Source organism: Tachyglossus aculeatus, chromosome 23 (assembly GCF_015852505.1).
Source record: "Tachyglossus aculeatus isolate mTacAcu1 chromosome 23, mTacAcu1.pri, whole genome shotgun sequence".
In the NCBI taxonomy this organism is placed as follows: domain Eukaryota; kingdom Metazoa; phylum Chordata; class Mammalia; order Monotremata; family Tachyglossidae; genus Tachyglossus; species Tachyglossus aculeatus.
Window position 1 is genome coordinate 37089216 of NC_052088.1, and position 15895 is coordinate 37105110.

Genomic DNA, 15895 nt, shown 5'->3' on the forward strand with positions numbered 1-15895 from the left:
GGACCTTCTCTATATGTTGCCAACTTGTACTTCCCAAGCGCGTAGTCCAGTACTCTGCACACAGTAAGCGCTCAATCATCATCAATCGTATTTATTGAGCGCTTACTGTGTGCAGAGAACTGGACTAAGCGCTTGGGAAGTACAAATTGGCAACATATAGAGACAGTCCCTACCCAACAGTGGGCTCACAGTCTAAAATAAATATGATTGAATGAATGAATGAATTCCAGGCCAGAGGCAGGATGTGGGCTAGGGTTCGGGGCGAGACGGGTTAGATGGAGGCCCGGTGGGACGGTTAGCGCTAGAGGCTAAATAAATACGATTGATGATGATGAGGAGGAGGAGCGAGGTGTGCGGGCTGGGATGTAGAAGGAGAGAAGTGAGATGAGGTAGGAGGGGGCAAGGAGATGGACAGCTTGAAAGCCAATGGAGAGGGTTTTTGTGTGGTACGGAGGCGGATGGGCCACCTCTGGAGTCTCTCGAGGAGCGGGGTGACGTGGCCAGAACGTTTTTGTAGAAAAATGATCCGGACAGCAGAGTGAAGCATCATCATCATCATCATCAGTCGTATTTATTGAGTGCTTACTATGTGCAGAGCACTGTACTAAGCGCTTGGGAAGTACAAATTGGCAACATCTAGAGACAGTCCCTACCCAACAGTGGGCTCACACTCTAAAAGGGGGAGACGGAGAACCAAACCAAACATACTAACAAAATAAAATAAATAGAATAGATACGTACAAATAAAATAAATAAATAAATAAATAGAGTAATAAATCTGTACAAACATATATACATATATACAGGGGCTGTGGGGAAGGGAAGGAGGTAAGATCGGGGGGATGGAGAGGGGGACGAGGGGGAGAGGAATCAATCAATCAATCAATCATATTTATTGAGTGCTTACTATGTGCAGAGCACTGTACTAAGTGCTTGGGAAGTACAAATTGGCAACACATAGAGACAGTCCCTACCCAACAGTGGGCTCACAGTCTAAAAGGGGGAGACAGAGAACAGAACCAAACATACCAACAAAATAAAATAGAATAGATATGTACAAGTAAAATAAATAAATAAATAAATAGAGTAATAAATGTGTACAACCATATATACATATATACAGGTGCTATGGGGAAGGGAAGGAGGTAAGATGGGGGGATGGAGAGGGGGACGAGGGGGAGAGAAAGGAAGGGGCTCAGTCTGGGAAGGCCTCCTGGAGGAGGTGAGCTCTCAGCAGGGCCTTGAAGGGAGGAAGAGAGCCAGTTTGGCGGATGGGCAGAGGGATTGGGGGCATTCCAGGCCCGGGGGATGACGTGGGCCGGGGGTCGATGGCGGGACAGGCGAGAGCGAGGTACGGTGAGGAGATTAGCGGAAGTATGGACTGGAGTGGGGAGAGACAGGAGGCAGGGAGGGGTCTCATGGTCAGCGGGGTCACACCCAGAGTGATTCAGAATCCTTTCACCAGAGCCCTTTAGTTAGACAGATTTCGAGTCAAGAGGAAGGCAACCCAATTACTATTTTCGGGTGGTTTGAGCCATTCGCTTCCGAGTGCAGTACCAGTTTTCACACCGGCACTGAGAGCAAACCGGATCTCTCTATGTTGCCAACTTGTACTTCCCAAGCGCTTAGTACAGTGCTCTGCACACAGTAAGAACTCAATAAATACGATTGAATGACATGAATAAGTGAGAAGAACAGGAGAAGCAGCGTGGCTCAGCGGAGAGAGCCCGGGCTTTGGAGTCCGGGGTTGTGGGTTTGAATCCTGGCTCTGCCACACGTCGGCTGTGTGACCTTGGGCAAGTCACTTCACTTCTCTGTGCCTCAGTTCCCTCATCTGTAAAACGGGGATGAAGACTGTGAGCCCCAAGTGGGACAACCTGATCACCTTGTATCCTCCCAGCGCTTAGAACAGTGCTTTGCACATAGTAAGCGCTTACAAATACCACCATTATTATTATTATTATTATCTGGGTGGACGCGAGAAGATCCCAACACACTCTACTTCTAGGCCACAGTTGGAAGCAACTGTGGGACAGTGGCCGTTGGAACTCCAGGTTGGCTTCGCTGAGCAGTTTAGTACAGTGCTTTGCACACAGTAAGCGCTTAATAAATACAATTGAATGAATTGTCCTTGAGAATCCGGCCTTGACCCAGAGGAGTTCAGAAGATGAGGGTGGTGACTCGCCACGTAGAAGCAGCGTGGCTCAGTAGAAAGAGCACGGGCTTTGGACAAAGAGGTCATGGGTTCAAATCCCAGCTCCGCCAACTGTCAGTTTTGTGACTTTGGGCAAGTCACTTCACTTCTCTGGGCCTCAGTTACCTCATCTGTAAAATGGGGATTAAGACTGTGAGCCCCCCGTGGGACAACCTGATCACCTTGTAACCTCCCCAGCACTTAGAACAGTGCTTTGCACATAGTAAGCACATAATAAATGCCATCATCATTATTATTATTACAGGTCCAAGTTAATAGATGATGCAGAAGGGAAAGGGAGTTGGGGAAAAGAGGGCTAAATCAGGGAAAAACTACATTTCCCAGGAAGCAAAGGGGCTTGGCTTTGCTTTGCACATAGTAAGCGCTTAATAAATGCCATCATTATCATTAGCCGTTCGCTATCCCAACTAGTCCAGGGAACCGGTCAGGTTAAAAGCAAATTTGCAGGGATGTTTAGATGGTTCAATCTTACCTCAGACTTAGCTTGAGAAGCAGCGTGGCTCAGTGGAAAGAGCCCGGGCTTTGGAGTCACAGGTCAGGGGTTCAAATCCCGGCTCTGCCAATTGTCGGCTGTGTGACTTCGGGCAAATCACTTAACTTCTCTGTGCCTCAGTTCCCTCATCTGTAAAATGGGGATTAAGACTGTGAGCCCCCTGTGGGACAACCTGATCACCTTGTAACTTCCCCGGCACTTAGAACAGTGCTTTGCACATAGTAAGCACTTTATAAATGCCATTATTAGTGTTAGCTCAGAATCGTTCCGGCGAACAGAATAAGCGGGATCTTCTAAGGAAATTAGGGAGAGTCTGGGGGTTGACAAATCCCTAGTCTTAAATTTCAGGTCAAGCGATAAGGGACTTGGCAGGAAATGAGCGGTGGATAACAGGGAGGAAGGAAAGGGCTGTTTATCAGGCTGAATCTTGAGGAAGACATTTTGAATTAAAACTATTTTGGGTCAAAGCAGCCCTCCAGGTAGGGCACACTCTGAAATTGGGCCCTGGAATCTGATCGCCCGCTAACTGTATTGTCGCAGTCCCAAGCGGGGAACTCTGATTTCAAAAGTAGCAGGGCTCTCCTTCTCCAGCCCAGCCCGCACCCTCCGCTCCTCCACCGCTGATCTCCTCAGTGTACCTCGCTCTCGCCTGTCCCGCCATCGACCCCCGGCCCCCGTCCTCCCCCTGGCCTGGAATGGCCTCCCTCCGCACATCCGCCAAGCTCGCTCTCTTCCTCCCTTCAAGGCCCTACTGACAGCTCACCTCCTCCAGGAGGCCTTCCCACACAGAGCCCCTTCCTTCCTCTCCCCCTCGTCCCCCTCTCCATCCCCCCCATCTTACCTCCTTCCCTTCCCCACAGCACCTGTATATATGTATATATGTTTGTACATATTTTTTTACTCTATTTATTTATTTATTTTATTTTATTTGTACATATCTATTCTATTGATTTTATTTTGTTAGTATGTTTGGTTTTGTTCTCTGTCTCCCCCTTTTAGACTGTGAGCCCACTGTTGGGTAGGGACTGTCTCTATATGTTGCCAATTTGTACTTCCCAAGCGCTTAGTACAGTGCTGTGCACATAGTAAGCGCTCAATAAATATGATTGATGATGACAATGATGACAGCGGCGTTGTAAGTTACAAATCGGAGTACTGTATTTCCCAAATTCGTAATGTATTTCAAGGGCCGTCTTGCCTCGTACACCGCGAGGAGGGATCACGTCTGCCAGCTCTGTTGAATTTTCCTTCTCAAGCGCTTTGTATTGAGCGCTTTGCAGAGCACACAGTAAGCGCTCAATAAATACCACTGATTGAGTGCTGTATTTCCCCAATCACTAATCAATCAGTGGTGTTTAGTGAGTGCTTTCTTTGTGCGCAGCACTGTGCTAAGCACTTGGGAAAGTACAGCGTAACAGAGTGGGTAAACCCACCCCTTGCCCACAACAAGCTTACGAGCTATGTATATATGTTTGTACATATTTATTACTCTATTTATTTTATTTGTACATATCTATTCTATTTATTTTATTTTGTTAGTATGGTTTGTTTTGTTCTCTGTCTCCCCCTTTTAGACTGTGAGCCCACTGTTGGGTAGGGACTGTCTCTATATGTTGCCAATTTGTACTTCCCAAGCGCTTAGTACAGTGCTCTGCATATAGTAAGCGCTCAAATACGATTGATGATGATGATGATGATGATCTAGAGGGACTGTGTTTTGAATGTCTCTCTTTCCCTGGAGACCCTAAGCTCCTTGTGACAGGGATCCTGTCTGTCAACTCTGTTGTAGTTTACTTTCCCAAACACTTAGTACAGCGTTCTGCACAAAGCAAGTGCTCAATAAATACCATTGATTGAGTAGATTTTTATTCAGTTCATTTGGAAGAAAATTGTTTCCGCAGTTTCATTTTGATGCTATTGATGCCTGTCTACTGGTTTGGTTTTGTTGTCTGTCTCCCCCTTCTAGACTGTGAGCCCGTTGTTGGGTAGGGGTTGTTTCTGTCAGTTGCCGGATTGTACTTTCCAAGCGCTTAGTACAGTGCTCTGCACTCAGTAATCGCTCAATAAATACAATTGAATGAATGAATGAATGAATGAATTGGTCAGCTCCCAAGTCCTTAGTACAGTAATAATACTCTCCCCCTCTCCTCTCTTCCTCTCCCCCTCGTCCCCCTCTCCATCCCCCCCATCTTACCTCTTTCCCTTCCCCACAGCACCTGTATATATGGATATATGTTTGTACATATTTATTGCTCTATTTATTTGTTTATTTTACTTGTACATATCTATTCTATTTATTTTATTTTGTTAGTATGTTTGGTTTTGTTCTCTGTCTCCCCCTTTTAGACTGTGAGCCCACTGTTGGGTAGGGACAGTCTTTAGATGTTGCCAACTTGTACTTCCCAAGCGCTTAGTACAGTGCTCTGCACACAGTAAGCGCTCAATAAATACGATTGATTGATTGATTGATTATTAATAGTAATAATAATAATAATGTTGGTATTTGTTAAGCGCTTACTATGTGCCAAGCACTGTTCTAAGCACTGGGGTAGATACAAGGTGATCATGTTGTCCCATGTGGGGCTCACAGCCTTCATCCCCATTTTACAGATGAGGGAACTGAGGCCCAGAGAAGTTAAGTGACTCTCCCAAAGTCACACAGCTGACAAGCGGCGGAGCCGGGATTTGAACCCATGACCTCTGACTCCAAAGCCCGGGCTCTTTCCACCGAGCCACGCTGCTCCCCATATGCAGTAGATTCTATTGATGGATTGTTGGTAATTTAAAGGTGTCTACCAACTCTGTTACGCCTTTATAGCGTACTCTCCCAAGCACTTAGTAAAGTGCTCTGCACACAGCAAGTGCTCAATAAACCCGACTGATTAAAGGGTATTTTCTTTTTCATGTTTCTACTTTTTTTTTAATTTTTGCCGTTGACAATTCAACCGTGTGGCCCTAAAAAAACCCTTAGGTGTGAAGAAAGGGTAAGACTTTAGGTCTGGTCTCAGGAAACGGACTCATTCAGTGTCAATTTGTCCACCTCTGACTGCGCAGAGGTGAGAGAGAGAGAGAGCATGCGTGTGAGCATCCCAGTGAGGGACCTGTATATATGTTTATATGTTTGCATGTATTTATTACTCTATTTATTTTATTTCATCATCATCATCATCAATTGTATTTATTCAGCGCTTACTATGTGCAGAGCACTCTACTAAGCGCTTGGGAAGTACAAATTGGCAACATATAGAGACAGTCCCTACCCAACAGTGGGCTCACAGTCTAAAAGGGGGAGACAGAGATCAAAACCAAACATACTAACAAAATAAAATAAATAGAATAGATATGTACAAGTAAAATAAATAAATAAATAAATAAATAGAGTAATAAATACGTACAAACATATATACATATATACAGGTGCTGTGGGGAAGGGAAGGAGGTAAGATGGGGGGGATGGAGAGGGGGATGAGGGGGAGAGGAACGAAGGGGCTATTTATTTTATATTGTTAATATGTTTGGTTTTGTTCTCTGTCTCCCCGTTCTAGACTGTGAGCCCACTGTTGGGTAGGGACCGTCTCTGTGTGTCGCCGACTTGTACTTCCCAAGCGCTTAGTCCAGTGCTCCGCACACAGTAAGCGCTCAATAAATACGATTGAATGAATGAATCATCATCATCATCATCAATCGTATTTATTGAGCGAATGAATGAAAGGGAGGCAGCCTGGGGCTGGAAATAAACCGGTCGTTGATGCCCCTGTCGGTTCCAGACCCGTGCTTGTACATTCCCCGGTTCGCTCACATGCTGGAGTTCGGAGACAAGAACCACGAAGTGTCGATGACGGCACTGAGGCTGCTGCAGCGGATGAAGAGAGACTGGATGCACACGGGTCGGCGGCCCTCGGGGCTCTGCGGAGCAGGTACTTCGGGGGCGTGGGGCGGGCGGCCCGTTGACCCTCGGCCCGCGGGGGATCCGGGATGGGAGGACCCCACCCCCAACTCACTGGGCATCTCCTTTCCAGGCAGGAGGGAAGGCAGCGAGTCCCGTTCATCCGGGACGAACCTCTTCTTCCCCGGGAATTTACGGGCGGGGAAAGCGTCTGCTCGTTCCGTCTCGCTGCACGCTCCCAGGAGCTTAGGAAAGTGCTCCGCGCACAGGAAGCCCTCAATACGTCCCACTGATTGTTTGATTGATTGTCCGGGCACTTCTGTGCCTCAGTTCCCTCATCTGTAAAATGGGAATTAAGACTCTGAGCCCCCCGTGGGACAACCTGATCACCTTGTAGCCTCCCCAGCGCTTAGAACAGGGCTTTGTACGTAGTAAGCGGTGGAGAAGGAGGCAAGCTACCTTTCGTACATCCTCTGGCTCCTCCCGACATCATTCACCCCCTCTGCCTTTTCTTTTCTTCATTCCTTGTAGCAACAATAATAATAATAATTGTAGTGTTTAAGTGCTAACTCTGTGTCAGGCACTGTAATTCACCTGTCTGCTTGTTTCGTTTTGTTGTCTGTGTCCCCCTTCTAGGCTGTGAGCCCACTGTTGGGTAGGGACCGTCTCTGTATATTGCCGATTTGTACTTCCCAAGCGCTTGGTACAGTGCTCTGCACACAGTAAGCGCTCAATAAATATGATTGAATGAATGAATGAATGTAGCTTGCTCTCGGCTGACTTGCAAGAGCCTCGAAGCACTGCAGCAAGAGCCCGGGCTTGGGAGTCAGAGGATGTGGGTTCGAATCTCGGCTCCGCCACTTGCCCTCTGTGTGACCTTCGGCAAGTCGCTTCATTTCTCTGGGCCTCAGTTACCCGAGCGTGGCTCAGTGGAAAGAGCCCGGGCTTTGGAGTCAGAGGTCATGGGTTCGAATCCCAACTCCACCACGTGTCTGCTGTGCGACCTTGGGCAAGTCACTTCACTGAGCCTCAGTTTCCTCATCTGTAAAATGGGGATTAAGACTGTGAGCCCCACGTGGGACAACTTGATCACCTTGTATCCCCCTCAGCGCTTAGAACAGTGCTCTGCACATAGTAAGCGCTTAACAAATGCCATTATTATTATTATTATGTGTAAAATGGGGATTAAGACTGTGAGCCCCACGTGGAACAACCTGCTTACCTTGCCAGTGCTTAGAACAGTGCTGGGCACATAGTAAGCACTTAGCAAATACCATCATCATTATTATTAACAGGGGCAGGGAACTTGTCCAACCTGATTACCTTTTATCTACCATTCTAAGCACTTAACAAGTGCCATAATAATTTTTATTATCCTCCTGGCTCCCTCCTCTGCCTCCCCCTTTCCTCCCATTCCCTTTCCTCTCCCCTCTTCCCTTTCCCCTCTCCTCCACCACCCCTTTCCCCTTTGGAAGCTTACCTTCTGGGTGACCTTGGGCAGATCACTTCCCTTCTCTGTGCCTCACTTACCTTCTGGGTGACCTTGGGCAGATCACTTCCCTTCTCTGTGCCTCACTTCATCTGTAAAATGGGGGTTAAAGTCCTACTCCCGCCTACGTAGATTGTGAGCCCCCAGTGGGACAGGGACGTTGTCAATCAATCAATCGTATTTATTGAGCGCTTACTGTGTGCAGAGCACTGTACTAAGCGCTTGGGAAGTACAAGTTGGCAACATATAGAGATGGTCCCTACCCAACAGTGGGCTCACAGTCTAGAAGGGGGAGACAGAGAACAAAACCAAACATACTAACAAAATAAAATAAATAGAATAGATATGTACAAGTAAAATAAATAAATAAATAGAGTAATAAATATGTACAAACATATATACATATATACAGGTGCTGTGGGGAAGGGAAGTAGGTAAGATTGGGTAAGTTTTCCAACCTGATCATCTTGTACTTACCCCAGCACTTAGAACAGTGCTTGGCACAAAGTAAGGACTTAACAAACAATCGTATTTATCAGTCCATCATCTTTATTGAGCTCTTAGAGTGTTAACAAATACCCTAATTATTAGGATGTTATTATCAGGTGGTACTATGCCCAGGCTAGCCACTGGAGCCCCATCTGTGAGCGATTCCTTGTGGCCTTGGCTGGGACCAGAGCTTGTCCCAAAGGGCTCAAACGTTCCTCATCAGCTGGAAATAGCACAGAGAATGCCAGCGATCAGCCCTGAACTTCAACAAGCGTGACCATAAACGCTTCATGAGATTTACATAAAGCTGATTTCCAAACACAATCCGCAGAGGACGGTGATCTAGTTTGGAATTTACACGCCCGCTAGCAGATTGGCCAAGCTGTGATCGGGTCAGGTTGACACTAACTTTCCTCCCTTTTTCTCTCTCTGTCTCTCTCTCATTTCCCTTCCTTTCTTCCTGAAAATATCTCCCAGTCACCCCGCCTCTCTTCCCCTGTCCCTCAGCTCTTTTATTGGTCTGCCTGTATGTTCTCTCTGGTTATTGGACCCTCTACTTGCTTCTTTTTCCGTTTCCTCATACGCCTGCCTCTCTATTCTCCATCTCTCCCATTTCTGCCCGTTACCTTTGTCATCATTTATTGAGGGCCTGCCCTGCAATCAGTCAATCAATCAATCGTATTTATTGAGCGCTTACTGTGTGCAGAGCACTGTACTAAGTGCTTGGGAAGTACAAGTTGGCAACATATAGAGACAGTCCCTACCCAACAGTGAGCTCACAGTCTAAAAGGGGGTCTAAAAGCGGGGGGGGGGGTGGCCTCAGCAGGCTGTGGAAGGAATCTACCCCAGTGCTTAGAACAGTGCTGGGCACATAGTAAGCGCTTAACAAATAACTTCATCATTATTATTATTATTGTAGGTGGGGGTTGTTTGCAGATTGCTGCCTCCAGACACCCGCCCTGGGCCCATCCTGTCTGAGGCTGCCCTCTCGCCCCCACAGATTCCCAGCCCCGCAGCGATGGTGACCGTGACTCTGGCCCAAATAAAATTGGGCGGATCATCATCAATCATCAATCGTATTTATTGAGCGCTTACTGTGTGCAGAGCACTGTACTAAGCGCTTGGGAAGTCCAAGTTGGCACCATATAGAGACGGTCCCTACCCAACAGTGGGCTCACAGTCTAAAAGGGGGAGACAGAGAACCAAACCAAACATACTAACAAAATAAAATAAATAGAATGCCTCCAGACATCATCAATCGTATTTATTGAGCGCTTACTGTGTGCAGAGCACTGTACTAAGCGCTTGGGAAGTACAAATTGGCAACATATAGAGACGGTCCCTACCGAACATTGGGCTTACAGTCTAAAAGGGACATTCTAGACGCCCTTAGAGCAGCCAGCACGGTGGCTGGCCCTCAGCAAGCCGCGGAAGGAATCAGCCACTCTAATGCGGTCGGCTTTAGGGGCAGACGGCCAGGGGAGCTGAGGAAACCAGAGATCTGCAGGACCAGAGTGCGAGTGTCATGGGTTTTGAGAAATCCCATTGGTTTAAGTTGAGGGCATATCACCAACCTGCTGTGTTCTGCAAAGACCGCACAGAAGCTCGTACGGATGCGTGCCGGCTCCAAGCGAAGAGAAGCATCTCAGTTTTCCTTAACGCCCACTGGCGTGACTCAGTGTGCTGTTGTTTTTGCTTTAACTCCCGGCTTCCTAACTGTAGAAGCGTCTTACCCTGATTATCCCCGTTTGTTTTCTAGCACTTCTGGTTGCCGCTAGAATGCACGATTTTCGCCGAACCGTGAAAGAGGTCATCAGAGTGGTTAAAGTGTGCGAATCCACGCTACGGAAAAGGTATGTAAGGGCCCAAGGGCCGGTGTGTTTGGCTGTTGTTGTCTTACCGATGTCGCTCAATCATTCAGCATAGCGCAGGATAATTTTAGCTCCCCGCTCAGGGGAAGACTGACAAGGACTCTCATCGTATATCATCATCATCAGTCGTATTTATTGAGCGCTTACTGTGTGCAGAGCACTGTACTAAGCGCTTGGGAAGTACAAGTTGGCAACGTATAGAGACAGTCCTTACCCAACAGTGGGCTCACAGTCTAAAAGGGGGAGAATATATGTTCTTTTATTGGCAGGGAGGGGAAGTGGATTGGGGGGCTGCACCCATCTTCCAGCCGTGTTCAGGGAGAGGTCGGGTCCTTGGTAAGAAAGATTGCATCAGAAGCAGTGTGGCTCATTGGAAGGAGCACGGGCTTTGGAGTCAGAGGTCATGGGTTCAAATCCCGGCTCTGCCAACTGTTAGCTTTGTGACTTTGGGCAAGTCACTTCACTTCTCTGGGCCTCAGTTCCCTCATCTGTAAAGTGGGGATTAAGACTGTGAGCCCCCCGTGGGACAACCTGATCACCTTGTAACCTCCCCGGCGCTTAGAACAGTGCTTTGCACATAGTAAGCGCTTAATAAATGTTATTATCTCAGAGAAGCGGCGTGGTCTAATGGAAAGAGCATAGGCTGGGAGTCAGAGGACCTGTTTTCGAATTGCAGCTCCCTCGCGGGACAACCTGATCACCTTGTAACCTCCCCAGCGCTTAGAACAGTGCTTTGCACATAGTAAGCGCTTAATAATTGTTATTATCTCAGAGAAGCGGCATGGTCTAATGGAAAGAGCATAGGCTGGGAGTCAGAGGACCTGTTTTCTAATTGCAGCTCCCTCGCTTGTCTGCTGTGTGGCCATGGGCAAGTCACTCAACTTCTCCATGCCTCAGTTACCTCATCTGTAAAACGAGGATTAAGACTGTGAGCCCCATGATGGACAGAGCCTGTGTCCAACCCGATTTTCTGGTATCTACCCCAGTGCTTACGTACTATGTGCTCTGCACATAGTAAGCGCTCAATAAATATGATTGATTGATTGATTGATTGCTTAGTAAAGTGCCTGGCACATATTATTATTGTTAGCAGGGTGGCTCAATGAGAAGCAGCGTGGCTCAGTGGAAAGAGCCCGGGCTTGTGAGTCAGAGGTCGAGGGTTCTAATCCCGGCTCCGCCACTTGTCAGCTGTGTGACTTTGGACAAGTCACTTCACTTCCCCGTGCCTCAGTTCCTTCATCTGTAAAATGGGGATTAAGACTGTGAGCCCCACATGGGACAATCTGATCACCTTGTATCCCCCCCACCCAGCGCTTAGAACAGTGCTTTGCACAGAGTAAGCGCTTAACAAATGCCATCATTATTATTATTACTTTCTGTGCCTCCGTTTCCTCATCTCTAAAAATGGGGATTAAACCCTACTCTCTCCTTCCTAGACTGTGGGCCCCATGCGGGACAGGGACTGTGTCCAAACTGATAACCTTGTGTCTAGCCCAGAACTTAGAACAGTGCTTGGTGTATATTAAGTGCTTAACAAATACTATTATTATTATTATTATTGTTGTTATCATTATTATTTGCTGCAGGGTCATTCCAGACTCTGGGCTTGTAGCCAGAGATAAATTAAATGTTTTTTCAAGCGGAGTCACCGCACACAGCCAGGGCTGCCTTAAGGACGGCTCTGATAAGATCTCCTGGATCTGCCCCTTTTCTCTATCCCTAGCAGTGAAATGTTGGCTCCCAAACCTATAACTTTTTTGCGCTTAGTCTGCCCCCAATCCCCCAACCCGACCCCCTGAGAAGGTCACGATCACAACCACCTCCTGACATTATCCTGCAGCGTTCAACTTCGCACTCGGGTCCAAGCCAAGCAGCCTCTTCTTGCTTTGAAAGGACTCTGGGAGCTCCTCTCGGCCCAGCGCTTCGTACAGGCACAGGCTTGAGAGTCAGAAGGTCATGGGTTCTAATCTCGACTCTGCCACTTGTCTGCCGTCGGGCCTTGGGCAAGTCATTTCACTTCTCTGGGCCTCAGTTACCTCGTCTGTAAAATGGGGATTAGGACTGTGAGCCCCCCATGGGACAACCTGATCACCTTGTCACCTCCCCAGGGACCGTCTCAAAATCAATCAATCAATCAATCAATCAATCATATTTATTGAGCACTTACTGTGTGCAGAGCACTGTGCTAAGCGCTTGGGAAGTACAGGTTGGCAACATATAGAGACAGTCCCTACCCAACAGTGGGCTCACAGTCTAAAAGGGGGAGACAGAGAACAAAACCAAACATACTAGCAAAGTAAAATAAATAGAATAGATATGTACAAGTAAAATAGGTAAATAAATAAATAGAGTAATAAATATGTACAAACATATATACATATATACAGGTGCTGTGGGGAAGGGAAGGAGGTAAGATGAGGGGGATGGAGATGGGGACGAGGGGGAGAGGAAGGAAGGGGCTCAGTCTCAATATGTTGCCAACTTGTATTTCCCAAGCGCTTAGTACAGTGCTCTTTACCCAGTAAGCACTCAATAAATGCGATTGAATGAATGAATGCTTAGAACAGTGCTTTGCACATAGTAAGTGCTTAATAAATGCCATTATTATTATTATTATTATCTGTAAAATGGGGATTGAGACTGCATGGCCCTGCCATTATTATTATTATTATCTGTAAAATGTTGATTGAGACTGTGAGCCCCTGCCATTATTATTATTATTATCTGTAAAATGGGGATTGAGACTGCGAGCCCCTGCCATTATTATTATTATTATTATTATCTGTAAAATGGGGATTGAGACTGTGAGCCCCTGCCATTATTATTATTATTATTATCTATTTATCTATTCCATTTATTTTATTTTGTTAATATGTTTTGTTCTCTGTCTCCCCCTTCTAGACTGTGAGCCCACTGTTGGGTAGGGACTGTCTATGTTGCCAACTTGGACTTCCCAAGCGCTTAGTCCAGTGCTCTGCACACAGTAAGCGCTCAATAAATACGATGGATTGATTGATTGATTGATCTAGAAAATGGGGATCGAGACTGTGAGCCCCTGCCATTATTATTATTACTATTATCTATTTATCTATTCTATTTATTTTATTTTGTTAGTATGTTTTGTTTTGTTCTCTGTCTCCCCCTTCTAGACTGTGAGCCCACTGTTGGGTAGGGACCGTCTCTCTATGTTGCCAACTTGGACTTCCCAAGCGCTTAGTGCAGTGCTGTGCACACAGTAAGCGCTCAATAAATACGATTGATTGATTGATCTGTAAAATGGGGATTGAGACTGCGAGGCCCACTTGGGACAGGGACTGGGTCCAACCCCAGTACTTCGGACAGTGCCTGGCACATAGTAAGCGCTTTCCAGCGCTTAGAACGGTGCTTTGCACATAGTAAGCGCTTAACAAGTGCCATCATTATTATTATTATTATTATTAATAAATACCACAGTTATTAAGCCATCAATCAGTAAGTCCCATCGATGGCTCCACCCCCAGCTCCCTCCCCTCACCCAGGCTAATCTCTCCTCAACCGTGGGGATCCCCGAGGCGCTTCCCACTGCCCACTTGGAAGGAAAGGAGGAAGGAAGCTCACCAGATGTAGCCCGCAGAGGGATGTAGCCTTCCTCCTCTTCATCCAAACTCAGCTCCTCCAGAAAAAAGGGGTGTCGGGGGGCTTTCCACCCAATCCGGGCGCCCCCGGCCACCCGGCCAGCTGCACTTCCCTGCCAAATAGGTCATTTCCTTCTGGTGTTTCCTCTCTGCCCGTTCTTGTCTCCTTAAGCGGAATCCTTCCAAGGGCAGAGACTGGAGTTCAGCTCCCCTGAGCTGGTGATTGATGCGGCCATTGGGCGGGATGAGGGGGGTGGGAGGCTGGGGAGAGGTGGGGGAAAGGGACTGCTCTCATTCATTCATTCATTCATTCATTCATTCATATTCATATTCACCGTACCTCGTTCTCCTCACCGTACCTCATTCTCGCCTGTCCCGCCATCGACCCCCGGCCCACGTCCTCCCCCGGGCCTGGAATGCCCCCAATCCCTCTGCCCATCCGCCAAGCTCGCTCTCTTCCTCCCTTCAAGGCCCTACTGAGAGCTCACCTCCTCCAGGAGGCCTTCCCAGACTGAGCCCCCTCCTTCCTCTCCCTCTCCTCCCCCTCCCCCCTGCCTTACCTCCTTCCCTTCCCCACAGCACCTGTATATATGTATATATGCTTGTACGTATTTACTACTCTATTTATTTATTTATTTATTTATTTTACTTGCACATAGCTATTCTGTTTATTTTATTTTGTTAGTATATTTGGTTTTGTTCTCTGTCTCCCCCTTTTAGACTGTAAGCCCACTGTTGGGTAGGGACTGTCTCTATATGTTGCCAATTTGTACTTCCCAAGCGCTTAGTACAGTGCTCTGCACACAGTAAGCACTCAATAAATACGATTGATGATGATGATGATGATGATTTATTGAGCGCTTACTGTGTGCAGAGCACTGTACTAATCAATCAATCAATCATATGTATTGAGCGCTTACTGTGTGCAGAGCACTGTACTAAGCACTTGGGAAGTCCAAGTCGGCAACATCTAGAGACGGTCCCTACCCAACGACGGGCTCACAGTCTAGACAGGGGAGATGGACAACAAAACATGTGGACAGGTGTCGAGTCATCAGAATAAATAGAAGTAAAGCTAGATTCATTCACTGTCATATTTATTGAGCGCTTACTGTGTGCAGAGCACTGTACCAATCAATCAATCAATCAGTCGTATTTATTGAGCGCTTACTGTGTGCGGAGCACTGTACTAAGCACTTGGGAAGTCCAAGTTGGCAACATCTAGAGACGGTCCCTACCCAACGACGGGCTCACAGTCTAGACGGGGGAGACGGACAACAAAACATGTGGACAGTTGCCAAGTCATCAGAATAAATAGAAGTAAAGCTAGATTCATTCATTGTCGTATTTATTGAGCGCTTACTGTGTGCAGAGCACTGTACTAAGCACTTGGGAAGTCCAAGTCGGCAACATATAGAGATGATCCCGACCCAATGACGGGCTCACAGTCTAGAAGGGGGAGACAGACAACAAAACAGAACATGTGGACAGGTGTCAGGTGGTCAGAATAAATAGAAATAAAGCTAGATAATAATAATAATAATGATGATGGCATTTATTAAGCGCTTACTATGTGCAAAGCACTGTTCTAAGCGCTGGGGTAGATACAGGGTAATCAAGTTGTCCCACGTGGGGCTCACAGACTTAATCCCCGTTTTCCAGATGAGGTAACTGAGGCACAGAGAAGTTAAGTGACTTGCCCAAAGTCACACAGCTGACAAGTGGCGGAGCCGGGACTCTCGTGACCAAGGACACTGGTGCCGAATGGGGGAAGCCACCTCTGGATTAGAGGCAGAGGGTTCATTTCACAGCCCCAAATAAGTTCATTTCATCCGAGC

At 47.1% G+C, this 15895-nt stretch overlaps 1 protein-coding gene across 2 annotated transcripts in view; it reads left to right on the forward strand.

The window, feature by feature from the left end:
- BRF1 (BRF1 RNA polymerase III transcription initiation factor subunit) overlaps nt 1-15895 on the forward strand; it is a 211352-nt gene that overhangs the window by 97676 nt on the left and 97781 nt on the right. For both annotated transcript variants that reach the window (XR_005455932.1, XM_038765692.1), the window contains exons 6-7: nt 6476-6625; nt 10332-10425. Coding sequence is in view for 1 of the 2 variants with exons in the window: in XM_038765692.1 (XP_038621620.1) it covers nt 6476-6625; nt 10332-10425 (244 nt within the window). In the remaining variant the exon portion in view is untranslated. The remainder of the gene's footprint in view (nt 1-6475; nt 6626-10331; nt 10426-15895) is intronic.